The sequence below is a fragment of the Pelobates fuscus genome, chromosome 1 (genome assembly GCF_036172605.1).
Source record: "Pelobates fuscus isolate aPelFus1 chromosome 1, aPelFus1.pri, whole genome shotgun sequence".
Classification (NCBI taxonomy): domain Eukaryota; kingdom Metazoa; phylum Chordata; class Amphibia; order Anura; family Pelobatidae; genus Pelobates; species Pelobates fuscus.
The window spans coordinates 473973949-474000343 of record NC_086317.1 but is presented as its reverse complement, the minus strand read 5'-3'; the positions used below and the strand labels follow the sequence as shown (position 1 = coordinate 474000343).

General features: G+C 44.2%; 3 protein-coding genes across 3 annotated transcripts; 2 read left to right on the top strand and 1 right to left on the bottom strand.

Moving 5' to 3' along the window:
- Nucleotides 1-4025: 4025 nt before the first annotated feature.
- LOC134599830 (tachylectin-2-like) lies at nt 4026-14562 on the bottom strand. The gene is made up of 4 exons (XM_063444982.1): nt 14449-14562; nt 9094-9940; nt 4888-5068; nt 4026-4287 (listed from the first exon to the last, which is right to left on the bottom strand). The coding sequence occupies exons 1-4, from the start codon at nt 14459-14461 to the stop codon at nt 4084-4086; spliced, it is 1245 nt and encodes a 414-aa protein (XP_063301052.1). The 5' UTR covers nt 14462-14562; the 3' UTR covers nt 4026-4083.
- A 510-nt stretch (nt 14563-15072) lies between these two features.
- LOC134599814 (small ribosomal subunit protein uS19-like) lies at nt 15073-15556 on the top strand. Its single transcript, XM_063444981.1, has one exon. It carries the CDS (start codon nt 15154-15156, stop codon nt 15508-15510), a length of 357 nt encoding a protein of 118 aa, XP_063301051.1. The 5' UTR covers nt 15073-15153; the 3' UTR covers nt 15511-15556.
- A 516-nt stretch (nt 15557-16072) lies between these two features.
- Nucleotides 16073-25988, top strand: LOC134599798 (tachylectin-2-like). The gene is made up of 4 exons (XM_063444980.1): nt 16073-16190; nt 22528-23374; nt 24434-24614; nt 25672-25988. Exons 1-4 carry the CDS (start codon nt 16178-16180, stop codon nt 25873-25875), a joined length of 1245 nt encoding a protein of 414 aa, XP_063301050.1. The 5' UTR covers nt 16073-16177; the 3' UTR covers nt 25876-25988.
- Nucleotides 25989-26395: the final 407 nt, after the last annotated feature.

The following is a 26395-nucleotide window of genomic DNA, read 5'->3' as shown; positions in this document are numbered from 1 at the left end:
GGTACTCGAGTGCTCTGCAAGGACGAAGAACTGACTAAATACGAGCAGCCCTTCAGAAACCGACCGGGAGGGGCGGCCGACCTCCCCATCGGGAACTAAACAGACTCTGCGGCTGTTCGAACCCCGTTTTCCCCCACTCTGGGTCGGCGGGGGTTATACCGGTCCCCACTGACCACTCTTGGATTAAATCTCACTACCCTGACACCTGGCTTCAACGCCGAGACGCACTGCTGCAACTTTCATTACCTAAAATGGCGACAGCTTCCCCTCGTGCAGCCAACCACTCACAACTACATCGAGCAAGGCAAGCAGTGCCTGGATGAAATCTTTAATGCCTTCTGGGCCAAACTGCAGGCCAGAACACAGCAGCTACAACAAGAGCCCATACCAGAGGATGGGAACCACGTAGTGCTGAAGCAAGGGAAATTGACTGTGGGCAAAGATTCTCCTACTCACACTCCAGCGACAAACAGCGCCATTACAGGCTGAGAGTCTCCCCAGGCACAACCTTTAAACGTCGACCATACCGGCTGAAAATCTCCAGCAGGAGCAGCCACCTACCATCAAGCTCCTCCAGCCACCCCAGCAGGGGAACAGACTTGGCTCCCAGGCGGTCCTGAAACCCTGGATCCCAAACTCTGACATTCACCCATGCTTGGAGATGGAGGGGACGCCTGTCCTGCTGCAGACACTAATCAAACACTTCTGCATTTTATAGCTTCAGACCTAAATGTATGAGTTCTCAATGTTTTGTTTTTTGCAATCAAAGTGAAAACAAATAAAGAAATGTTTGACAGAATATTAAACAAACAAAAAATGCGGTGTGTGTAAAAAAAAGAAACTTATTTTTTTTAAATTTGGCATAGATTGGTGGTAAAATGGTTGCATGAAAAGAACATGAAAAAAACCAAAATACCCCAAGTTCAATATCTTAGGTTGTCTTCTTTTAAAAAAATATATACATGTGAAACATTATTCAGGGATTCCTGACAGATATCAGTGTTACAATGTAACTTGCGTTAATTTTGAAAAAAATGGTTTGGAAATAGCAAAGTGCTACTTGTACTTATAGCCCTATAACTTTCCAAAAAAAGCTAAGGACATGTTAACATCGGGTATTTCTAAACTCAGGGCAAAACTTAGAAACGGTTTAGCACGGGTGTTTTTTGCCAGTTGTAGATGCGTAGCAGATTTTGGGGGTCAAAGTTTGAAAAAACTTCATATTTTAAAAATCATATTTTAGAATTTTTTATAGTAAATTGTATGATATGATGAAAATAATGGTATCTTTAGAAAAACCATTTCATGGTGAGAAAAACTGCATATATGTGTGGGTACAGTAAATGAGTAAGAGGAAAATTACAGCTTGACACAAATACCGCAGAAATGTAAAAAGAGCCCTGGTCCCGAACGGTAAGAAAATTGAAAAATAGTCTGGTCAATAAGGGGTTAAAGATGCTATACGTTCACCTCAGTCACATAATTGGCTTAACGCTATGGCAGAGGAAATCGATTAACTGAAAGAAAATGACACATTCACTGACTATTTTACCAGACGGTAAACGTTCAGTGTGGTTGGTCAATAGGTGTATGCAGTGAAAAACAAGGTTGATGGGCTAGAAACATACAAATCCAGATATGTCGCTAAAGGTTATAGTCAAGTAAAGGGAGTTGATTACACGGAAGTTTTTTTCTCCAACTGCAAACATTACATCAGTGCGTATTTTTATGCAAATTGAAGCTCATTATGATTTACTTGTTCAGCAGATGGATGTGAAAACAGCCTATTGACATGCCCCAATTGACTGTGGGGTTTATGTGGAACAACCAGAGGGATTTGAGGTAAAGTCCAAGCAAAATGATAAACTAGTTGTAAAATTGAACAAGTCGTTGTATGGTCTAAAACAATCAGGTAGAAATTGGAACAAGAAGCAGCATGATCAATTAAGCGAGCATGGGTTTCAACAAAATCCAGCCGAACACTGAGTATATGTCAAATAATCTGGACACGAGAGGGTAAAACTGTTAATATGGGTTGATGATCTCATTATCGGTTCTCGAGAAGAAACAATACTCAATGATGTGAAGAAAATGCTTAAAGCAAAAGATCTTGGGAGGATCAAACATTTTCCTAGGTATTGATTTTGAACAAAGTGATGGTTTGGTAAAGATGAATCAAAATATACATAAAGATTCTGGAGAAGTTTTGAATGACAGATTGTAAACCCAGATCAACACCATGTGAACAAAAACCGGACCATGATGATCCTGTAGATACAAAAAGAGAGAAGTAGTAGGTAACTTGCTGTATGTAATGACCTGTACAAGACCGGAGCTAAGCTGGGAGATCAGTAAACCGTCACAATGCTTGTCAGAACCAACAGAACATTTAGCCACAGCTAAGCATGTGATGAGCCACTTAATAAAATACTATTGACTGAGTTATGCTACAGAAAGTAGTCAAAACTTGAAACTTGAGGCATATGATGTGACGCTGATTGGGCCTCTGATGTGAACGATAGGAGTACGACTGGATACTGCTTTAGTCTAACCAAGAATGGTCCACTGATTGCATGGAAACCGACCACAGTAGCTTTATCTATGTGTGATACTAAATACATGGCATTGGCTGCAACTACACAGGAAAGTCAGTACCTTGTGCAGTTACTCAAAAGGAATGGACAATGGGTGTCACTATGAACCAATACAAGTCTTTGGGGACAACCAAGTTTCAATAGCTCTTTCAAAGAATCCTGTTTACAGTCAGAGATGCAAACATTGATATCCAGTACAGGGCCACCATGAGCAAAAGAAAATTTGCCACCACCCCCATGTGACATCACAATGCCCCACCCACATGAACCAACGCCAGTCCTGCATAGTGTGTTTACATTAAAAGGCCTGCAGGGACAGGCTATAGCCACCAGAACCATGTTAAGCTGCAGTGGTTCTGGGGACTATGAGGTAAATTAGAGATTAGTGTCAATATACTAGATTGCCTACTAACAACCAGATGAGTATGATGGGCTCTGGCTGCAGTCTGGCTCCACTGGTCTGGTGTGGAACTGGATCCCTCGAGGCTGTTTGTAAATTGTCACAAAATTCAATTTTCAAAATTCAAATTCACTGAGTGAGCACTGCCTGTCAGTCCGGGAAAAGGAACGGATGTTCATGTACCATGGACCAGAGCGGAGCTCAGCAATGCTACACATGGAAGGGGAGAGGGGATGAGGAGCACAGGGAGACAGGCAGCGCTGCAGCCACCTGAGGCCCTCTATAGTGTGCTCAGGCAGCTGCAGCATAAGAAGGGCCGGCAATGAGGGCACACCCTCCTAAGTGGCACCCGCCATGTTGCCTTATAGAAAGTGCCAACCCTGTATACAATACTACATGCAGATGACAGTACTTTCAATTAGGCAAACACGTTTTGACTATTAAAGTCTTCCTCAGTGCCAAGAGAGGTATGTGTCCTCTTGTCAAATATCCTTTATTTATACCTTGTGTAGAGTAATTGATGAGCTTCACAGGTTGAATCAGTCCTTTGTCCTAGCTGGCAACTAGGGTGCCCAAGTTTACTGCCGTTCAGATCTAAAATAAACCACTGAATGATGTGACCTCCCCAGGTTTAAAAATCTGCTTCCCTTGACATGCCATTGTTTGACTCAATTCCCTGGGCAGACTTCACATGCAAAAACAACCCCTACTGCATTATACAACAGTCATGGAATGCCAGTTGGCTAGTCATTTGGCTGACATCTAGGCTACTAGCCAGGATTGTTATAGTGTGGAGCTACACATACCACTAACATCCATAGATTTAGTAATGTTACAGTATGGATAAGGAAAGATACCAAGAATTGAGAATAATACTTGTGATAACAAACAGATCTACAGACAATGGAACAAGGGATTGTAAGACGTGCAAGAGGTTAATGTGTTTTTATTTTAAACCAAGACAGAACATTGAATTTGTATAGTTTATACAATTCATTACAAAATGAGAGGCATCCTGCCGAGTTTGATTTGTCTTTGCAACATGTAGCCATAGGACAGATCATATTTCATACAGAGGATCAGGCCATCTCATGGTTTGTAGTCTTCCTGGGTGACCATCAGGTTATAGTGAGTGACCCCTTTCCACATTCCCTGGATGGTGGTCTCATAGCCAAACAAGGTGCGGATCTTGGCATGGAAGGGTACGTCCATTTCTCCCTTGGTCACAGATGCCACCATACGTATAGAATGCCCACCTGGTACCTCCACATCGGAGCTGGATGAGAAGGTTGTCTGCAGAAGAAATTAGGTTAGATATTGGCAGGAGCAATACATGAGACAGTCTCCCCACATTTCATCATGAATAGTCAACATGTTACCTGTATAGAATATTCATTTATTGTACAAATTAACTGGTTGAGAGAAAAGTCAAAAAGCATGATGCAGTTTTAGACCATCTATAGTTAGACCTCTTGTAACTAAAGGTTGAGCAATAGTGTACAGACTGACCAGGAAGTCTTAAGCTTGATTCTTGTTATATGGATGGCTTGTTACAGCTGCTCCAATATAACAAAGGCTTTCTGTGGCTGTAAGTCCATAGATTTGCAAATGTTAGTATATTGTGCTACCATAGCATTTAATGAGAGAGTAAAAATAAGATATATGACGACTGTTTTGGGACGTAGCCCTTTTTCAATGTACAAACAATCCCTTATGTCTGAGATGAGAGTCAAGGAACCCAAGGCCTGTATTAAGTAGTTACATGTAGAGAGGACACAATATACCATGCCTGTTGCTTCCCCTTCTCCAATAACTCAGAGCAGGTTATAAACAAGAACAAGATCTGAACAAATATTGATACCTTGCCACCACGATTATTTAATCCACCCTTACCTGTATTTCATTGGTCTTTGTGAAATTCCAGGTATGAGTTGTGCTCACATTGATTGAAATCTTGGTCTCCATTTCTCCTATGAAAGGGACTCCAGCTTTGAAAGACATCTCTGCGCCAACGGCCACTGTGAACCCATGTTCCTGGCTGAAGGTGCTGCTTTCAGTTATGGTCTTGGAGAAGCTAGAAATACAAACCCTTCACATTAATATATTGAGAGAATGAGAATAGTTATTCAGATAGTGACTGGATTTTGACCACCCATTCTAGGGGCACTCCAGATTATGTCAGTGTCCCCTTCAAAACAGAGTTGGAAAGTCATGAAGTCATGTTTGCCTTCAAAAAGTGTTCAACAAGAATACAAAACCATGTTTAGATGGTATACCATGCCAGTAAAATTATACCATATGCACAAATCTATGGACGACCTGTGTTGGAGGGGGTGTGGACATACAGGGACGTACAAGCACATGTGGTGGGACCAGGGCTGGACTGGGGATTCCAAAGCAGCCCTGGGAGGGGGAGCAGAGACAGAACAGCCTGCTCCCCCAGAAGAGCTTCCCCAGCCAGCGGCCGCCAGAAGGGCTCCCTCTGCGGCCGCAGGTGAGCCAGCTGCCTGCCCGGCCCCAGGTGCCGACGGCCCACCGGGAAATTTTCCGGTATCCCGGTGGGCCAGTCTGGCCCTGGGTGGGACTGCCACAAAGCAAAGACCTTCTGGGTGGGGGTGCAGGGCTTGCTGGAGAGAGTGTTCCAAAGACAGATAAACAGAATAAACAGACCCGTGGGTGTTCCTCCTGTCTAGAATAGATAACTGGCTGAGGAAGGAACAAAAATTGTTAAACAAAATCACCCTAGCAGCCAGACGAACAATGGCACAGAGCTGGCTCAAGCCAGATACCCCCCAGATGGATACAGTTATCGATAAGATAAAAGATGCCCACGTAATGGACCGACTAACAGCTCAAATCAGAGGCACACGAAAAGGTATGGGAGCTATGGATGGCGGAGGACTGGGGAGACTAGGAGAAGGAAGGGAAATAGGGACAGCATACGCACACTTACACAACCAATTCACACCCTATGGTCCACACAACGGCCATGGGATCCAGGAACCCAGAATGGCAATGGGGCACCCGCTGGGCCAACAAACCTCCAGGAGACTGCGCAGCGGCCAAGACAAAAGGAGCACGAGAACCAGAAAAATTTGCTTCACTCCGACCCAACCACGAGAAGGACCCTACCCCCTTTTTTTTTTCCTTCTTCCTCTCTACTATCTCTTTAGTTCCTAGACGCTCCAGGGAGAGTAAGCCTAAACAAAATGCACAAGTATACGAAACGGAAGTAGACCGATTGAAAACAAATGCAACCACGATAACTCTCCTGGAAACAGTTAAATTGTTAATTGTTACTGGTTAAAAAGAATTTAGAATGAACTAAACTGAAGTAGTCAGTACGCAAGCTCTCACAGGGGCAAAGCATCACAACAAAGTAAAACAGGAAATGTTTATGCTTACTTTATTGTTGTACGTATTGCGTATGTGTTCCTAACAAATGTATAATGTATCACACCGACTTACCAAAAATAAAGGTGTTCTCCAACCCTTTTGGAGGGGGAATGTTCTGGTGGAAACGCCCTAATGGGCACCATGGAGAAGGTTCCTCAAAACATTTGGCCACCTAGAACCTAGCATTGCAAGGCTCGGTGCTGACTACTACACCCCCTGGGATATCACAGGTGCTGCATGCAGACCAATCACCAGCTTTTTAGAGTGTATTCTGTAAGCTGCAGAAAGTTAGGGTTGAGAGATAGAGATATATAATTACGTGCCCTGGGTAATGGGAGGGAGCACAATGTGTGTGGGAAGCAGGAGATTGTGATCTTATCCTTGCAGGAACTCTGCCTGCAAGGCTGCATAGGATCCCATCTCTTGCCAGTGTGCTCACAGATGCAAAAATATGCACAGCATGGAACATTTCTGGGCTGCAACTAGCTCCCAACACAGAATTACGAGGATCTCTGGATTTGCCATGTTTGAAGCTAAAAATGTAGGTAGGAACCACACTAAGTCCCTAAGCAGCCACCTGGTGCTCGAGAGCAGGACCAGCAATCCCACAACAGCAAAACAAATCGAAAAAAATATTTCCAGGCACTCAGGATGTTAAAGCCACAGGCAGGTTTATTGAAACAGAAAGGACATCAACATTCCGACCGAATAAGGTCGTAGTCAAGAACTGGGATGTGACCCACAAAACTAATCCGATGAACAGTGTTCATGGTAGGACACCACGAATAGTCAGGTCAAACAGGAGGACCAAGATGTGGTCTATGAGACCAGACACATGGACAGTTTCCCTGGAGGTATTCTAACATTTGCCATTACAAGTCAATTCTTGTATTGATAACCAGATATTTCCATCCAGAAGCGAAGTGTGAGGAAAACCTGAGCAAAAGACATGGCTCCCCTCAGACATGCACATTAGCAGCTACAAGTTACCAGATTGGCAGTAGTTGTGGTTTGCTGGTAAAGCACAGAAACACCTGAGAACGCAGCTTCACCCTGTGTCAGGGACTGGAAGAAGACTTGTTCCACTAGGAATGGTTAATACCCCTTCTGCCTGACTAGAAGCAGCCAGCAACGAGTAATAGGATAACAAACCAGTAGCCAAGTAGCCATTAGTGACTGGCTTTCTGTAGCAGAAGCTGGAAACTGTTTTAAGACTAGAAAAGAGACATTTTATGAATTCGAATCACAACTTCACTCAATCCCATAACTCTGGGCCCAGATACCATATGCAAGAGAAAAGGTTTAGGCACTCCAAGGTCCCATAAAGGAAAGCTCAAACCAGATAAGCAGCACTGTTTTAACCTTTAAGGTCTCAAACTAAAATAAAGGACACCACATAATTTTAGAAGCACAAATCACAATTCAAATGTCAGTGCAATTAAAAAAACACATATGAAGCGGTGGAGTGGCAGCTGTGTTGGAGACTATGGCCAATGTAAGAGCAGTATATCCAGAACAGCCAATTGTCCAACAGAATAACCTCACAACACATCCAATTGCAATTATAAGCATAGATCTATCCTCAGAACTTCCCCCCCCGATTCATGAAGCATCTGTACGAGCGTACGTCGTCATGCGCTGTATGCATTTGCGCATGTAATGTGTGACATCACAAGGATTCAGAATCGTAATTGAGCGTAGCGCAAGCATCCAGTAGATGCAAAAAAATTAAAATCACATTAGTGGACCCCAATTGAATAAGTTAAAGGGATGAGGGAAAAAAAAAAAAAAAAAAAAAAAAAAGTAAAAACCACAACCTTATCCATCCCATTAATTTATTCAATTAGTCTCCACCCATGCACTTTAATACATTTTGGCATCTGCTGGACGCTTGCGCTATTCTGAATCCATGCGACTTCATGTGCGCCGATGCGGCATTAAGATGCCTGCACGTGCTTACGGATGCTTCCTGAATTGGGAGGAGGAGTTCTGAGGATGATTGATTCATTCATAGGTTATTCTGCTGGACAATTGGCTGTTCTGGATGTACTGCTTTTACATTGGACAGAGTCTTCAACACAGCTGCCACTTAATGAGCAAGTTTCACCTATGTGATCATTTTTAATTGCAATGATTGATGTTTGGATTGTGATTTTTCTTATAAAATGTGGCGCATCACTTGATAAAGACTAAAAAGGTCAAAATGTTGCAGCTTTTCATCTGGTTCGATTAAACTTTCCTTTCTTGGACCTCGGAGTGCCTAAACCTTTGTTTTAGGCATAGAAGAGTCACAAGCACCAACAGGCATTGTAAAAGAGTACTGTCTGCCAATAAGTAGCCCTAGGATTGTAAACAAGGATTTCCTCAAACTTTGTAAACAGACACTATTCTCTATTCAGCCAGTATAGAATCATGTAACTTATGAAGGACATTAGTGTAGCACGACCACTAGTATTCAAAAGGTATTGTATATAGTGCACCATCCTGTACTCTGTAATGTTGCAATAGGTAGAAGTACCTGCAGAGCTAAAGTCCTATGCCATTAGTTAGGCCTAGAAGCGAGTGATAACTGCAAGCCTGAAGGTTCCATGGAATACTGAGGGTGAATTTCTGCTTGCCATGGCTGAAGTGGTCACTCGCCAATGGAAAGTTGAAATAGTGATCCCTGAATGGATGAGACTCCATGAGGTTTCCATTACTTACCAGAAGGTGTGCTTTAATGGAGTGCTGCTCTTGTTGTTATAGATCTGGGTCTGCACCACCTCTGTGCCTTGGGATAGGATTTTCCCTGAATCTGGCAGGAATTCAAAGCTCACAATACTCTGAATGGTTTTATCAATGGTGAAGGAAAGGAGGGGGTAGACATTGTAACCCCAGCCCAGTTTCTCTGCCTTTTCAATGTAGTTGGTATCAGCATTGGTCGGGGCTGGTCCTTTACAGATGTTGCCATTCTTTGAATCCACACACCACAGGTCGGACTCTAGGGTGAAAGCCATGAAATGGGTCAGGATGCGCCAGCCTCCTTTTCCAATGGTTGTGCTGGAGCCAAGCCAGTCATCATCTGCTTTGGTTGGAGGGCTTCTCATCACAAGCTTGTCGTCACTTGTCACTGCATACAGGATGCCTTTAGGGTCAAAGAAAAGGGCATCAAATTCATTCCAGCCACAGTTTCCTATTTTGGTGGCTTGGCCATAAAGCCAGGACACGTTTTCATTGCTCGGTGCTGGACCCTTGTAGAACTCCCCTTTCTTGGTAGCTGCATGCAGAAGGCCATTTGGATCAAAGAAGATGAATTTAAACCCATTCCAGTCGGTTTTGCCCACTCTCTTAGCAGTAGAGAAAAAGTCCAGGTTTGGATCTGTAGGCATAGCTCCCATGAAGAGCTCTGTACCACGCACAGCAAACAGCACCCCTTCTGGGCTAAAGGCTATCTTACTGACATTATTCAGCTTCCCTACAATGCTAGATCTTGCATCAAAGTTGTCCAGAAGATTCTTGGGTGGTAATCCAGCTCTGGCAACATAATCCTTCACAGCAAACAGGAGGGTATCTGGAAGTCAATAGGAAGAGGTTAGTTCAAAGTAATTCACAACATGGCATGCAAGCCAAAAGCCAATATATGGATTGTAGTTAGCTTGAAGCAGTTAAAAACAAGCAGCACAGGAAACATTTCTTATGGTCTACAGCAGCGCTCCTCAAGGAATACCCAACAGTCCAGGATTACCCAGGTGTGTCTAAGGTGTTTAGAAAATAAAAACTAAACACCCTAGACATACCCGGGTAATCCCTAAAACATGGACTGCCTTGAGGAGAGGGTTGAGGAGCACTCATGTACAGGTTTCTTTATACCTCCAGAGATTTCAAATGAAATCAAAGGGACACTCATTTATGGATGAGATTCGGGGTGTGGCCAGGGATAGAATGGTTCTGAGAAGTTTTAGGCCTTTTACCAACAATTTGTACAGTTAAAATGTAATTTTGAACAGGAATAATGCATCTTTTTTTTTTTTACACAGACCAATTTCTAAACACACTTTGTAGTTTAGAGACATTATTGCGGTGGAGTTCTGTTATATACATAGACAATAAGGAGCCCCTGGCAAAGAGGTACGGTGGGAATTGTGGCCAAAATATGGACTGGATCCCAAGTAGGCAAAGCTGTCCCAAGACAGTTCATTTCAATCATTTACCAAAATCAACTCCAGATCTCTGTGGTTGTCAGGTTAGTTGTGCCTCGATGTCCGTGGCAGATGGGCAGCAGCCAGTCATGCCGTCTCAGCACATGTGATCACTGAGACAGCAAGTCAGAGCAATCATGTGCTGCAGGGACTTTTGGTCTGCCTTCCTAATTATTGAACCCCTTCCCTACAGTGAGCAAAATACAGGTCACAGTATTTGACTTTGATCAGATTTGTTTAATCCTCAGGTTAAATTTAATTAGTTAAATATTTTTATAGTTATGTATTTAGCTAGATAGGTGGAAGTTGGTTGAAAATGTAGGATATTTACTGCTAGGCTAGCTAGGGGTTAAAAAAACAAACAAACAAACGCCTACATTTGGTACAAAGGGAAAAAAAAAAATCCCACACAAACAGATATCAATAACAACAAAACTATACTTTTGAAATACCCTGGGGTGTCTTTAAACAAAGGGCATGTCTTTATAAGGTAGTTTGACCAAGCTACCAGGCAAAATTCGCCAAAAACAGGATTCCATCAAAATTCACACTTAACCTGTGATGCAATTAATCTTTCAATATAAATATGTCAACTTCTGAAGTGGTTTTACATTGAAATGTATTCCTTGTATTTGGTGGCTTGAGACTGGTAATAAACTGAAACCATAGACATTAAGTACTCTAAAGCAAGAGATTTATTTTGGATTACTTGCCCCTAAACTAAAACTATGCACACTTTTTCCAGTTTTGGCAATATAAAGTTTGGCTTTTTTTATATTAAATTAGAATTTATACATGTATGGCACATCAAGTTAAGCAGCAATTTCAGCCAAACCTGAGAAGATGCGACATCAGCTAAGACCCCAGTTTAGGCGTTTTTTGCTTTAGATTGAAGTACATTTTGAATGCCAAACCGTTACAAGATTTTTAATCTAGAGAGAGTTTACAAACAGATTCCTGATACCGCAGTATCGGTTTAAATTCCCAGCCCTCCTTAGCTCACTCTGAAAGGTGATTTTAGTCACTTCGATCCCATGCCAGTCTTACAGAAGATAGTGCTGCCTACATGGTGGAGACAGGGCCGCCATCAGAAATTTTGGGGCCCCTGACAAAGCACAAGGTCTGGGGCCCCCGGGCCCGCCCACGCCCTACCCAGTCCGCTGACAATGATGCGGGACTGAATGTGGTGTGTATAGTGGAAGTGAAATGTGTGTAATGGGTGTAGTGTTTGTGTGTATTAGATACTGTTTGTGCAGTGAATGCAGAGTGTGTGTTTGTGTAGCGGATGCAGTGTGTATACGGAATGCAGAGTGTGTTTGAGTAGTGGATGTAGTGTGTGTACAGTGATGTAGTGGATGTGTTTGTGTGTACTAGATGCATTGTGTTTAGGTGATGCAGTGTCTGTAGTGGATGTAGGGTGTGTATTAGACGCAGTGTCTGTGTATAGTGAATGCAGAGTGTTTCAATGTGTGGTGGATGTAGTGTGTGTACTGTGAATACAGGATGTTTGTGTAGTGGGTGCTGTGTGTACTGTGAATACAGGATGTTTGTGTAGTGGGTGCTGTGTGTATAGTTAATGCAGAGTGTGTGTCAGTGTAGTGAGTGTAATAAATGCAGTATGTGTTAGTGTAGTGAATTCAGTGTGTGTTAGTGTGTAATGAATGCAGAGTGTGTGCCAATGTGTAATGAATGCAGAGTGTGTGCCAATGTGTAGTGAATGCAGAGTGTGTGTGTGTTGTACTTGTGAATGCAGAGAGTGTGTTAGTGTGTAGTCAATGCAGTGTGTGTCAGTGTAGTGGATGCAGAGTGTGTGTCAGTGTAGTGGATGCAGAGTGTGTGTCAGTGTAGTGGATGCAGAGTGTGTGTCAGTGTAGTGGATGCAGAGTGTGTGTCAGTGTAGTGGATGCAGAGTGTGTGTCAGTGTAGTGGATGCAGAGTGTGTGTCAGTGTAGTGGATGCAGAGTGTGTGTCAGTGTAGTGGATGCAGAGTGTGTGTCAGTGTAGTGGATGCAGAGTGTGTGTCAGTGTAGTGGATGCAGAGTGTGTGTCAGTGTAGTGGATGCAGAGTGTGTGTCAGTGTAGTGGATGCAGAGTGTGTGTCAGTGTAGTGGATGCAGAGTGTGTGTCAGTGTAGTGGATGCAGAGTGTGTGTCAGTGTAGTGGATGCAGAGTGTGTGTCAGTGTAGTGGATGCAGAGTGTGTGTCAGTGTAGTGGATGCAGAGTGTGTGTCAGTGTAGTGGATGCAGAGTGTGTGTCAGTGTAGTGGATGCAGAGTGTGTGTCAGTGTAGTGGATGCAGAGTGTGTGTCAGTGTAGTGGATGCAGAGTGTGTGTCAGTGTAGTGGATGCAGAGTGTGTGTCAGTGTAGTGGATGCAGAGTGTGTGTCAGTGTAGTGGATGCAGAGTGTGTGTCAGTGTAGTGGATGCAGAGTGTGTGTCAGTGTAGTGGATGCAGAGTGTGTGTCAGTGTAGTGGATGCAGAGTGTGGGTCAGTGTAGTGGATGCAGTGTGGGCCAGTGTAGTGGATGCAGTGTGGGCCAGTGTAGTGGATGCAGTGTGGGCCAGTGTAGTGGATGCAGTGTGGGTCAGTGTAGTGGATGCAGTGTGGGTCAGTGTAGTGTAAGCAGTGTGGGTCAGTGTAGTGTAAGCAGTGTGTGTCAGTGTAGTGTAAGCAGTGTGGGTCAGTGTAGTGGATGCAGTGTGGGTCAGTGTAGTGGATGCAGTGTGTGTCAGTGTAGTGTAAGCAGTGTGTGTGTGTGTAAATGTGCAATCTGTGGAGGGGGAGGGGTGGGGAAAGTGGCATTTTTACATTAATTTTATAATTGTATATTAAATTAATTAAATGTTTCTCCCCCCTCCCTGCTTCTTACCTGTGTCCAGGGAGGGGGGAGATTCCATCCTTGGTGGTCCGGTGGCATGAAGGGGCCCCCGGCCCCCAGTTACCGCAGAGGGGGCCCAGCACACAGCTTCTTCACATTCAGCTCATTGCCTCCAATAACTCTCGCGAGACCCGCGGAGCGTTGCCATGGCAACCGGGTCTCGCGAGAGTTAATAGAAGCGAGAAGATGAGAGGCTGTGTGCTGCCCGGGCCCCCTCTGCGGTAACAGGGAGCCGGGGGGGGCCCGCGGCTGCACACATAGATAGCGATATTCGCTATCTATGTGTGCAGAGAATGAAAGAGGGGCCCAGGACTGCTAGAGCAGTCCGGGCCCCCCAGGGCCGCCGGGCCCGTGACAACCGTCATGGTTGTCACCCCCTGATGGCGGCCCTGGGTGGAGATAATCCGGTTTGATCTCAGCCAGTACAATGCTTTCCTGTAACAAGTCAGGAGGTTATTGCACAGCAAGACTCTTAGCCTGGGCCATCTATTTGCATACATAGCAAGTGCTGTTGTAGATGAAGTTCTCACGGCTCCTGCTGCCGTGTCCAATTCCCCCCTGAAGGCATCGCTTCATAGACGTGAATTGAATTAATGCATATGTGAGGAACATTCAGTGCCTCCTACAGAGTGTGGAAACACTGAACAGCAGTACTGCACATTGTGCAGAACTGACACAGGAAGCTCCTCTAGTAACCATCTGAGTGAGTGCCACTAGAGGCATTTCTAGATAAGAAGAACACTGCCTTTTCCCTGAAAGGCCAGGGTTTACATTGAAAAGCCTCCAGGGACAGTCAGTCGACACCAAAACAACTGCATTACACTGTAGTGATTATGTTAACTGTAGGGTCCCTTTGATATCATTATTAAAAGGGTCTATAAGAAACAAGCAATTACAGACAGACATAGTTCTCTATAGTGGTAGATGCTCCCTAGTAATGCTCAGTATATACAGCCCCACAAAATGAGCTTCAAAACCCACAATACACAGGGATCACTTACCTGGTGTATCCATTATCACAGAGAGATCAGAAAACAAGCTCCAAATCTGTAGACTCGCAGCACAAATCCTTCTTGTTCTTTCTTGGAGTCTCTAGTTGGTATAAATCAGGAAAGGTCTTCAGATATTTCTGTATAAGGTCATCAGTGAATACCTTTATAGTCAGGACCCATCCCGAAACACAGCTGTACCTGGTTTAATAAACAGGAATAAGAAGGACTCTCACTGGGTTATTCACTAAACTCTAATCTGAATGGAAAAACAGACAACCAAATACTGACTATGGGGATGTATAACACTTCTGACATTCACTTTCAGCAAATTTGTGTGAATGTTCCATTTTATTATGTATAAGATTTTTAATACATTGGGGATATATTTTCCATCCTTTGTTGTAGTGTGCCAAAATGTGTTTTTGACACTTTTTATTCCTCTTTAAAATTTTTGCTATTTTTTTTTTCTCCCATGAGTCACTGTGATTCTGTGTCCACAGGGCTCCATTTTACCAGTCTGCATCCTCCTAAAAATACAAGCACGTTTTCAATAGGGTATATCTAGTAATGTCTTACCTTTTTGTTTAAAGGAACACTCCAAGATAAAAAAAAGGGAGGTAACTTTTCCTCAGAGTATCTGGCAAGATGGCGGACGTCGAGTAGAAGAAGAAAAGGACCTTCAGGAAATTCAACTACAGGGGGGTAGACCTTGACATGTCCTATGAGCAGATCATGCAGCTCTACTGTGCTCGCCAGCGCAGACATCTAAACAGAGGCCTCCGCCGCAAGCAGAACTCTCTTCTAAAACGCCTGCGAAAGGCAAAGAAAGAAGCTCCTCCTATGGAGAAACCAGAGGTCATCAAAACCCACTTGAGGGACATGATTATTCTACCAGAGATGGTGGGCAGCATGGTTGGGGTGTACAATGGCAAAGCCTTTAACCAGGTGGAAATTAAGCCAGAGATGATTGGCCATTACCTGGGAGAGTTTTCCATCACTTACAAGCCTGTGAAACACGGCAGACTGGGTATTGGTGCCACCCACTCCTCTCGGTTCATTCCACTGAAGTAAACTGCAAATGGTGTAAATAAAGTTTTCAAACCATTAGAAAAAAAAAAAAAAAAAAAAAGGGAGGTAAATATCACTATATAATAGATATTCGCCAAAGAAAACATGCATGAATTTTTGCTGAATGTTTTCACTGGTGGTATAACTAAAACAAGCTTGGACAATCTGCAGATCTTCTAATTTACTAAAGTGGGAATTAGAGAAATTGAAACCAATGGTGGAACTGACGTAGAGAACGCCTGGTGCAAAAATGTCTTGTCCCCAATCGCAAGGGTGTCCAAAAGGTAGATCCCCATCTATTGTACAATTATGTATTATTATATATAATAAATGGAACATTTGCACCAACGAGAATTGTTATATATAACCCCGTCGTCACAATGTGGCCATTTTTGACTCTGTATTGCCTTTCAGATTTAATCTGCAAATATTTGGTGTTTAGTGAATAACCTTGTGAGAATGCACTTTATTCCTGCTCATTAAACCAGGTACAGCTGTGCTTAGGGAGGGGTCCTGACTATAAAGCTAATCACTGATGGTATTGACATTATACAGAGATATCTGGAGACCTTTCCTGAGCTATACCAGCTAGACACTCCAACAGAGAACAAGAAGGATCCCTGCTGGGAGTCTACATATTTGGAGCTTGTTTTCTGATCTCTCTGTGATAATGGATACACCAGGTAAGCGATCCCTGTGTATTGTGGGTTTTGAAGCTCATTTTGTAGGGCTGTATATAATGAGCATTACTAGGGAGTATCTCACATTAAAGTGAGTTACTTCTGAAACGTTTTTGTGGCTTCTCAGACACTTATTAATATTAAAGGAACACTACAGTTAACAATCACTACAGATGAATGTAGTTGTTTTGGTGTCCATCTATTGGATAATGGATACACCCGGTAAGTGATCTCTTTTAACTGTGTCTAAGATGCTTCTCCCTATAGCATACACCACAATTGTTAATGTCTCCTAGGAGCTCCATATTGTTGCTGTGTCTGAATGTAACTACAATAAACCTGTTTGGAATCAGTTGAGGTAAAACCCATTGCTAATCCTCTATACCCCTTAGTGTCAACCGTTCATACAAGGGAACCTAAAACTTCACAGAACAGCCCTGCCCTTTCCTGCTGTGTTGGGTTATTTTATTTTTATTTGGTGAGAGATACCCAAATGGAGGGCTGTGTGATGTGTATAACACCTGTTGTTGTTTGGTTGTACTTGTCCCCATTGTGAAACCTGGATATTTTGATGGTTGTCTCCTGTAACAGTTCATCATTTCTATAATCTCTCCTCTCCTCCCTCAGATTTTGTTACTGGATATCCATTATCTACATTACAAAGCTGGTATGTTCCTTCTGAATGTCTAGTTCTTGGTAAGACCAGGACTAAATCTGCCTGGCAAAACAAAGACTGAACTAGCAGAGTTGGATAATTAAAGGGACACTATAGTCACCTGCACAACTTTAGCTTAATGAAGCAGTTTTGGTGTATAGAACATGCCCCTGCAGCCTCACTGCTCAATCCTCTGCCATTTAGGAGTTAAATCCCTTTGTTTATGAACCCTAATCACACCTCCCTGCATGTGACTTGCACAGCCTTCCATAAACACTTCCTGTAAATAGAGCCATATTTAGGCTTTCTTTATTGCAAGTTCTGTTTAATTAAGATTTTCTTATCCCCTGCTATGTTAATAGCTTGCTAGACCCTGCAAGAGCCTCCTGTATGTAAGTTCAATTTAGAGATTGAGATACAATTATTTAAAGTAAATTACATCTGTTTGAAAGTGAAACCAGTTTTTTTCGTGCAGGCTCTGTTAATCATAGCCAGGGGAGGTGTGGCTGGGGCTGCAGAAACAAAGTGGTTTAACTCCTAAATTACAGTGAATTAAGCAGTGGAATGATCTATACACTAAAACTGCTTTATTTAGCTAAAGTAATTTAGGTGACTATAGTGTTCCTTTAATGTTGCTCTCCATGGGGGCTTAGAAACTCAGGATGGGGTGTGCCTGATTTTTATGCACATGCAGAGGATGGTTAAAATGCTCAGCTCGTGGTCCGAATGCCCTAAATGTTAATACTATGGTCACGTCACTACACTGGCTGTATATACACTGATGCCATCTGTAGTAAGTCCATGCCTCCCAGCTGTCCCAATCTCTGTCCTAACTTCTGGGGTGTTGTCTTACTTTAGTTCCTTGATGTCTCATAGTTGTGGATACCAGGAGATGGTCCCCAGGCAGCACATCCTATTTTACAACGGGCACTTGGCCCATGCAAGGAGCGCTTCAGCTGAGCTTCTTACATGGTCCTTATAGTAAGGGGGATGGCGGTTGCCTCTTGTTTTGTAAATTACTCACTTTCTGGGCATTGCTAGTGATAGAATATCTCTCGACTCCACCGACCCATCCTCCATTTTCGTGCCTGACTGTTGGGATGCATGAGCAAGTCTAGTGGCTCACTTAGTATTTCCCTCTCGCTTGTGATAAATTGAACTGAAGCACAATTCCCATAAATCTCATAGCTCAAATTATTTGTCTGCTTCTTTATACGCAAAAACCAGACCTCAATGAGGCTGATTGCTATAACCGCAAGAGGCTCCACCAATCACAGGGTCAATGCAGCAATTATTGGTATTATTTCTAAAGGTAACTTTCCTTTCCATCTTATTCCAGTGTGTGGGGTTGTTATGCATATTACCTTGCATGTTTTGTAACTTTCTTCTAAAGGATGTCCTGGCACTAGAAATGGCAGGCAGACTATAATGTTAATAAAAGGAATGGAGCATCTTGGTTATGAAGAAAGGTTAAAGGGACACTACAATGATGGGAATACACATCTGTATTCCTGCGCTATACTTTCCTTACGCTGTAAGGGTTAATAAAGCCTTGCGTTCCTCTGGAATTGACCACATGGTCTGGAAACTCTTGCACACCAGCAAAGTTTCTGCTTTCCTCTCTCTGTAATCAGCTGTTGGGAATACTCAATGACCTCACACCACTCAGATGTAGTATCAATAAGCATTCAATGGCTTTTAATGCACAGTACATCATTGTGGCAGAAATGCCTCCTCCAAATGTCCCTGGAGGGGCTTTCTGCCCAAATACTATGGGCCTTGCAAAAACCTTGTTAAAGAACTCTGTTCATGCCTTATTTTTATTTTTTTCTATGCTGTTTGGGAACTGAACTGATGCATGAACTATGGAGTTGTTGAGTTCTATATCTCCTCCATAATTCTAACCGCGGTGTTCTAATTGTTTGTCTGGGTGGCCGCAGTTCATATGAACAACCATACTGAAACTCCCAAACACTGCTGGACTTGCATAATCGCCTGCATGCGGTTTTACACCACCAGGAAGGGTTTTTGCAGTGGAATTTTGTCTGGATGAGAACAAGCTCCACTGTATGACTATTGCCTACGTTCGGTAGTTAGTTTTTCAAACTACCGAACTTGACTGACTGCTACTGATACCGGAGAAACTGACGGAAGCAAAGCACAGAGAGATGGACACAGGTTTCTTCAGGAAGGAAGAGATTCTTTATTGGATCACCGATCGGGACTCAGAGGGACTAACGTCACCAAAATACCACAAGTTCTGAGCCCCGGACAATAGTGCAGGCTCCTTCTATAGGCACATAACTCCTCCCATATTAAGCTCCACCCGCACATTCTCTTGACCAATCAATACAAATAAGAATTAACTTCCTGCTTGACCGCATGGCTTGTCCAGCACAATGGAGGAGGGGAATACTACATCCTGTATTCTTGCACATGCTCCGTACACTACTGATCGTATCTTGCCTCGTGCAACCAACTGATCGATACGTCAGCATATGCACGTACACATGCCACGTGGTAATCTCGGCCTACTAAATTTATTTTTACCGAGATTCCACCACACTACCACTTTGTTCCCTGCAAGTGCTGCGCGCATTCAAACTGTTCATAGGAAAGCCTTTCTCAATGGCTTTCCTATGGACGTTCTGCACGCTGGATGTGAATTTCGCATCCAGCGTCGCAGATGCGCCTGTCAGGAAGACAGCCACTAGAGATTGTATTAACCCTTAGCAGGGTGGTCTGGGTGACTATAGTGTCCCTTTAAGCCTTGGTGTGTCAGATACATCACTTTCTTTTACTGTTGATACTCTTGGAGATGTCTTCCCACTGGGAGCTGGATCCAGGTGTTTGGCCCAGGGTGGCAAGGGATGACGAAAACCAAGCTGTGGTGGCTAAGGGGGCTACAGTGGCTATGGTGTCCTGTGCTTATGGTACTCGGTGAGCACCAGGAAGTGTGACTGGTGGAGGTAACTATTCAAGGTCCCAGGTGATCCGCCACAATCGTGTGTGTGTGTGTGTGTGGGTATATAAAACAGTTTGTCTAGGGGTGTATACTTCAATGGCAACATTATCCAATCATGGAAGTCTCAGAGCCATAAGTAACTTTTCATATGAAACTTTGCAACGCTGTTGGTCTCCTGTTGACTGATGCAAGAGACCATCTTAGATTTAGGAACCCGATAAGGATTGTAGGTGTTAGTGCTATTTTCCAGGTGCAGGATGTTTATAGTACAAGCTGGTGTCAGGGCACAAGAATAGAAAAATATTGGAAGTTTAAAAAGAATATATAAAAATGTGAGTTTAACCCTTTCAAAGCATGAGTTTCTTGTATAATAATCAGGCCTACTGACCTTTTTGGTCTCTCGTTACAGAGGCGGCTCTAGACTTTGAGGCCTTAGGCGAAACGCAAACATGAGGCCCCACTAACAAAAAAGTGTCACATATACACATTGATGCACTGTCTACCTGTGTATGTGCCTGAGAGTGTCTGACAGAGTATCTTTGTGTGTGCGAATGTATGTCTCTGTGAGCATGTTTGCGTTTTTGTCTGAGACCCTATGTGTATGGGGTAGCTGAGGGTGAGAGGGAGCGGGGGGGGGGGGGTGTGTGATGGTGAGCGGGAGGGTTAAAGGGAGCGGGGGGTGAGAGGGAGCGGGGGGGTTGATGGTAATGTGAGAGGGAGCGGGGGGGTTGATGGTAATGTGAGAGGGAGCGGGGGGTGATGCTGAGGGTGGTGAGGGGCGATGTGGTGGTGGGGGGGTTATGGGGGATGGTGAGGTGGTGGGGGTGAAGCTGATGGTGGGGGGGGTGTAATCTCGCGAGATTTCAGAGCGTTGCCGTGGTAACCCGCGGCAACGCTCTGATTGGCCAATTCTCGCGAGTCACATGCTCTGCACACTGCGGAGCGGCAGACCAGTGTCTGCGATGGTGGCTGGGCAGCCAGGAGGGGCCTCGCACCCGGCGGCATACCGGGCAAGCCGCCGGGCACCCTCCTGGTGTCAGGTCCTCGGTCACTGACCGAGGACCTGACACACTCTGCCAACAGGCGGTTTAGGCGGCCGCGAGGCCCCCGCCAGCGCGAGGCCTTAGGCGGCCGCCTAATTAGAGAGCCGCCTCTGTCAAGTTATGTAAAAGTAATAAATACAGAAGTAGAAAGCAGGACATGAGTAACACACCCTGTAACATAATATATCAACTAAGCATTGCATAAGTAAATCAATGTTTTCCAATGGCTGTAATTGCCAATATTCAGCACCCCTTTTCCATTCCTCTGCCACTTGACAGCAAATGCACTATGCTTCAAGGCTTTCCTACAAGGTTTAATAAGTGAGTGAGCTGTGTGTGTATGTGTGAGGGTGCTGGTAGTGTGCTATGTGGGTGAGGGTGTTTGTGTGTGTTAGGGTCCTGTGAGGGTGCTGTGTGTGTGTTTGCGAGGGTGTTTGTTTGTAAAGGTGCTGTGTGTGTTTGTGAGGGTGCGGTTAGTGTGCTGTTTGTGTGAGAGTGCTGTATGTCTGTAGGTGCTTTTTGTGTGGGTGCTGTATGTGTGTGCTGTATGTTTGGACAGATTGTGGAGGTGGGGGCAGATTAGTAAATATCCCCCCCTCCCTTCTTACCTTATGTAGGGAGGGGGATCCTTGCTGCCATGTGCCATCCCTGGTGGTCCAGTGGAGAGTGAACTCTAGCCTGCGGGGCTAGAGTTAACTCTCGTGAGATCTGAGTGTTGCCGCGGCAATGCTCAGATCTCGCCAGAGGAACCTGGCGGAGCTGCTGTCTAGAGCTCCCCGGGTCCTCTCCTGCCTCCCTTCATGCTGCTGTGGGCCGGTGAGGTAGATCTTTGATCTCCCCGCCGGCCCATGGAGGCTTAGAGCAGAGCCGACACTCGGCGCCGGTTCTGCGTGAGCCGACAGGGGAGAATAAAGTCCTGGGGAATAAAGTGTGGTAACCAAGATTCCCACCCCCCAAAAAAAAATATACACTCCAGTGTGTGTGTGTGTGTGTGTATACACATATATACTGACACACACTTATTTTTTTAATTAAAAAAATGTCCACCCAGCCTCCCTACCTGGAGTGCTGGCGTGGACTTGTCCCTGGGGTCCAGTGGGTCGGGCGGCTCTCTCAATATCAGCCGCGGCGAGGGAGCTGTGAGCTTTCTGCTCCCTCTCGCCGCGCGGGCTGTCTGCTGTAGCTGGGAGCCGGAATATGACGTCATATTCCGGCTCCCAGCATCAGCAAGCGGCGAGAGGGAGCAGAAAGCTCACAGCTCCCTCGCCGCGGCTGATATTGAGAGAGCAGACGGGGGGGGGGGGGGGGTCCATAACCTCTTGCCCCCCCCTCCCATCCATGACAGGGGGGAGGAAGGGGGGCGCCGAGTGCCTGCAGGAACAGCGTTCCTGCACAAAAAAAGTGCAGGAACTCCGTTCCTGCAGGACTCAATCCATAGGCGTGCCGCGGGGATTAGGGTGTGCCCAGGCACACCCGGCACACCCCGTGCGCACGCCTATGATAATTCCTAATGTGACCATTCTCTCCATATAAAGAGGTACTCTTGTACAATCGGCAGAGCTACAGATTTCAACTCTAAATACAATCTGTGCTTGTGAACAAAATCCAATGTTGTATTCTCATACTGTTGTGAATTGCATCTGATGGTGGCTATAATGTCTTCCTGTTGACTTCCAGATACCCTCCTGTTTGCTGTGAAGGATTATGTTGCCAGAGCTGGATTACCACCCAAGAATCTTCTGGATAACTTTGATGCCAGATCTAGCATTGTAGGGAAGCTGAATAATGTCAGTAAGATTGCCTTTAACCCAGAAGGGGTGCTGTTTGCTGTGCGTGGTACAGAGCTCTTCATGGGAGCTATGCCTTCAGATCCAAACCTGGACTTTTTCTCTACTGCTAAGAGAGTGGGCAAAACCGACTGGAATGGGTTTAAATTCTTCTTCTTTGATCCAAATGGCCTTCTGTATGCAGCTACCAAGAAAGGGGAGTTCTACAAGGGTCCTGCACCATGCAATGAAAATGTGTCCTGGCTTTATGGCCAAGCCACCAAAATAGGAACCTGTGCCTGGAATGAATTCGATGCCCTTTTCTTTGACCCTAAAGGCATCCTGTATGCAGTGACAAGTGATGACAAGCTTGTGATGAGAAGCCCTCCAACCAAAGCAGATGATGACTGGCTTGGCTCCAGCACAATCATTGGAAAAGGAGGCTGGCGCATCCTGACCCATTTCATGGCTTTCACCCTAGAGTCTGACCTGTGGTGTGTGGATTCAAAGAATGGCAACATCTGTAAAGGACCAGCCCCGGCCAATGCTGATATCAACTACATTGAAAAGGCAGAGAAACTGGGCTGGGGTTACAATGTCTACCCCCTCCTTTCCTTCACCATTGATAAAACCATTCAGAGTATTGTGAGCTTTGAATTCCTGCCAGATTCAGGGAAAATCCTATCCCAAGGCACAGAGGTGGTGCAGACCCAGATCTATAACAACAAGAGCAGCACTCCATTAAAGCACACCTTCTCGTAAGTAATGTAAGCCTTATTGTGCTGCCTCTGTTAATACTTCTGCTTGTTGGCAATGTTTGTTCTGTGAGGTAAATGCCTGCCGTATATAGAGTACTCGGATTGCTCAGGTGGAGGATAGGAAGTATCTGTAGCCCAAGCCCATGATAAAAATGGCTATATAGAGAACGGGGTAACTATGCCAATTCCATATATGAATACACGGAGTTGATAACCTGTCATATGGAGACTGGTTGCCCTTCTCCTTCATTGGTGAGCATGAAATGAGGCTCTGGTGTAGCTGGATCTCTACACAGGATGCTCTCCTTTTAATTTCATATCTGAATGGAAAGCAAGTTTTAGTAAGGTTTTCCTTCTATGATACAATAAGGCAAATTGTTTAGGGGCTTGTTCTCAGGAGTAACTTGTACCCTTGCCATATACATGACTAGCCTTGTGGTTGTGTGTGGTTTTTTTTTTTTTTTTTTTAAATTGGTCCTCAGACTATTTGCCATCCCAATCCCTATAGCATACCCAACAGTCCATACATTTTAGGAATATCCCACAAGTGGCCAATATTGATTCTTGACAAAACAAAGTAGCTGGAGAACTGGGTCAATAGACCTGTGCAATTCATTTAATTGCGTCTTGGAAGAGTCCAAATGTACAATACTGTCAGACCCATTCCTTTTTAATCTGGATTTCAAAGTAAGGACTCTTCTACTAAAGAACAGATGACTCTCTTGACTTTCTTGACTTTCTTCATTATTTTAATGGATTGCTCATTAACTTGGTACTGGTGTTGCACTCCCATTATTGAGCCATCTGATCAACTAGGATTAATGGGCACATGAATTCCAGAAGCCAGTGGAACATATAATTTTCTTTCTGAATGTTAAGCAACCAAATGAGATTACAGATCAAAATAGTTTAAGGGGGATCTTCTTCTTTGTAATTATCAATGCACATCCTTGGCAAACATCTAGTTTACGAACTGCATTTGGGCGCATCTAGCCAGAGCCCTGCTCCAGGTAGTCCAGTCTCTCCCAATGTATTAATGTGAAGGGTTTATCTTTCTAGCTTCTCAAAAAACATAACTGAGAGCAGCACCTTCAGCCAGGAACATGGGTTCACAGTAGCAGTTGGCGCAGAGATGTCTTTCAAAGCTGGAGTCCCATTCATAGGGGAAACGGAGACCAAGATTTCCATCAATGTGAGCACAACTCATACCTGGAATTTCACCACAACAAACACCACACAGGTAAGCCGGGCTTGTATGAGGTTGAGAAGGGATTCTCTGCATTAGTCTTGGTTTGTTGCTTACAGTAAAGTCACAACACCCACACAGCTATGAGGGTAATTCTTCAACCGGTCTCCATTTTCTGCCTGTGACTCTCCATGTATGACTTGTATCTGCTTCTAAAGAAACAGTCCAACTGATTATCGATATCCTGACTTGGTAGACGTGGGGCCTGTTACTGCCACTCCAATAACAAGGCAGATGGCTATGTTATAACATATATAGCTTAATAGTTCTGGCCCAGGTCAGTGTACCCTCTTGCCCAACCTCCTCTCTAAAAACACTACCTCTTTACTCTGAACTAGTTAATTTGTAGTCTGCTGCAATGTTATATATTTTTCCTAGTGGGATATTCTAAGCATTAAAACAATGTGTGTTTTAATGAGGTTGTTTTGGTGTATAGATCATGCCCCTGCAGTTTCACTGCTCAATTCTCTGCCATTTAGGAATTGTATTTTTATTTTTTGCTTCTATCACCTCTGGCTGTGACAGCCTGAATGGAGAAATGGTTTAACTTTCAATCAGGCTTACTTGCTATCTGGTCTCCTCCTGTTCTCTTAACTGATCTCTATTCACATGAGGATATTAACAGAGCAGGAGATGATGACTTTTAGATTAAACAGACTGTGCAATAAAGGAACCTGTGATATCCAAGCTTATTTTTCAGGAAGTGTTTTGGAAGTCTGTGCTGCACACATGCGGGGAGGTGTGACAAATGCTGCCTAAACAAGGTGATTGAACTCCTAAATGGCAGAATTGAGCAGGAAGACTGCAGGGGAATGGTCTATGCCCCAAAACTGCTTCATTAAGCTACAGTTTTGTTGTTTAGTGTCCCTTTATTGTAGCCAGGGGCAATAAATCTTCAATAAGAACCACACAACAAAATCCTGTGTGCCTTTCTAATCGCTCACTTAACATTATTGTACTGGAGAGCAGTCCAGCTGAAAAGGGTAAAAATTTGACCGGTTTCCAGTTTTCCCCATTCCTTCAGCTTCTAACCTTCTGACTTCTTCTACAGGCAACCTTCTCATCCAGCTCTAATGTGGAGGTACCAGGTGGACATTCAATACGTATGGTGGCATCTGTGACCAAGGGAGAAATGGATGTACCATTCCGTGCCAAGATCCGCACCTTGTTTGGATATGAGACCACCATCCAGGGAATGTGGAAAGGGATCACTCACTATAACCTGATGGTCACCCAGGAAGACTACAAACCATGAGGTGGAGGGATCCTGGGCAATCCTCTGAGTGAAATGTGTCCTGTGGATAAATGTTGTACAGAATGCCTCTCATGGTTTAACTGGACTTGTATAAGCTACAGGCATCTCATTCTGTCTTGGTGTAAAAATAAACAATGTTGTAAAATACTTAGTTCTGCTGCATATAATTCTGTGGGTCACAGGTGCCTGTTCCTGTGGGCTTCATTATTAACTCGATGGAATTCCTGATTTCCACAAGGCACTAATGAATGCACATATCTTGTCCTCAAGAATTTATGGAGGTCCATGAGTACAGCTCACTGCACTTATACCAATTGTGCAATGAAAGCCCATTGGTTTTACTCCAGATCATGATTATTCTCACTGCCTTACTTCCAGTGTGTAGTCCTATAAATGATACCCAAAGGTAGAACAAATACAGTGACTTTGTCTAATTGGATTTATTAGCAATAAACCCCACTTGCTGGTACTTGGCAATAGTCTTGTATGCATATCCTGTAACCGTACTACAAGACCATAT

Coding starts and splice junctions, on each gene's coding strand:
- LOC134599830 (XM_063444982.1), bottom strand. Junction 5,069..9,093: donor CCATTAAAGCACACCTTCTG/GTAAGTAATGGA, acceptor TTGTATTTCTAG/CTTCTCCAAGACCATAACTG. Junction 4,288..4,887: donor CAAAGACCAATGAAATACAG/GTAAGGGTGGAT, acceptor TTTCTTCTGCAG/ACAACCTTCTCATCCAGCTC.
- LOC134599814 (XM_063444981.1), top strand. CDS start 15,154: ATGTCCTATGAGCAGATCATGCAGCTCTACTGTGCTCGCCAGCGCAGA.
- LOC134599798 (XM_063444980.1), top strand. Junction 23,375..24,433: donor CCATTAAAGCACACCTTCTC/GTAAGTAATGTA, acceptor TTATCTTTCTAG/CTTCTCAAAAAACATAACTG. Junction 24,615..25,671: donor CCACAACAAACACCACACAG/GTAAGCCGGGCT, acceptor CTTCTTCTACAG/GCAACCTTCTCATCCAGCTC.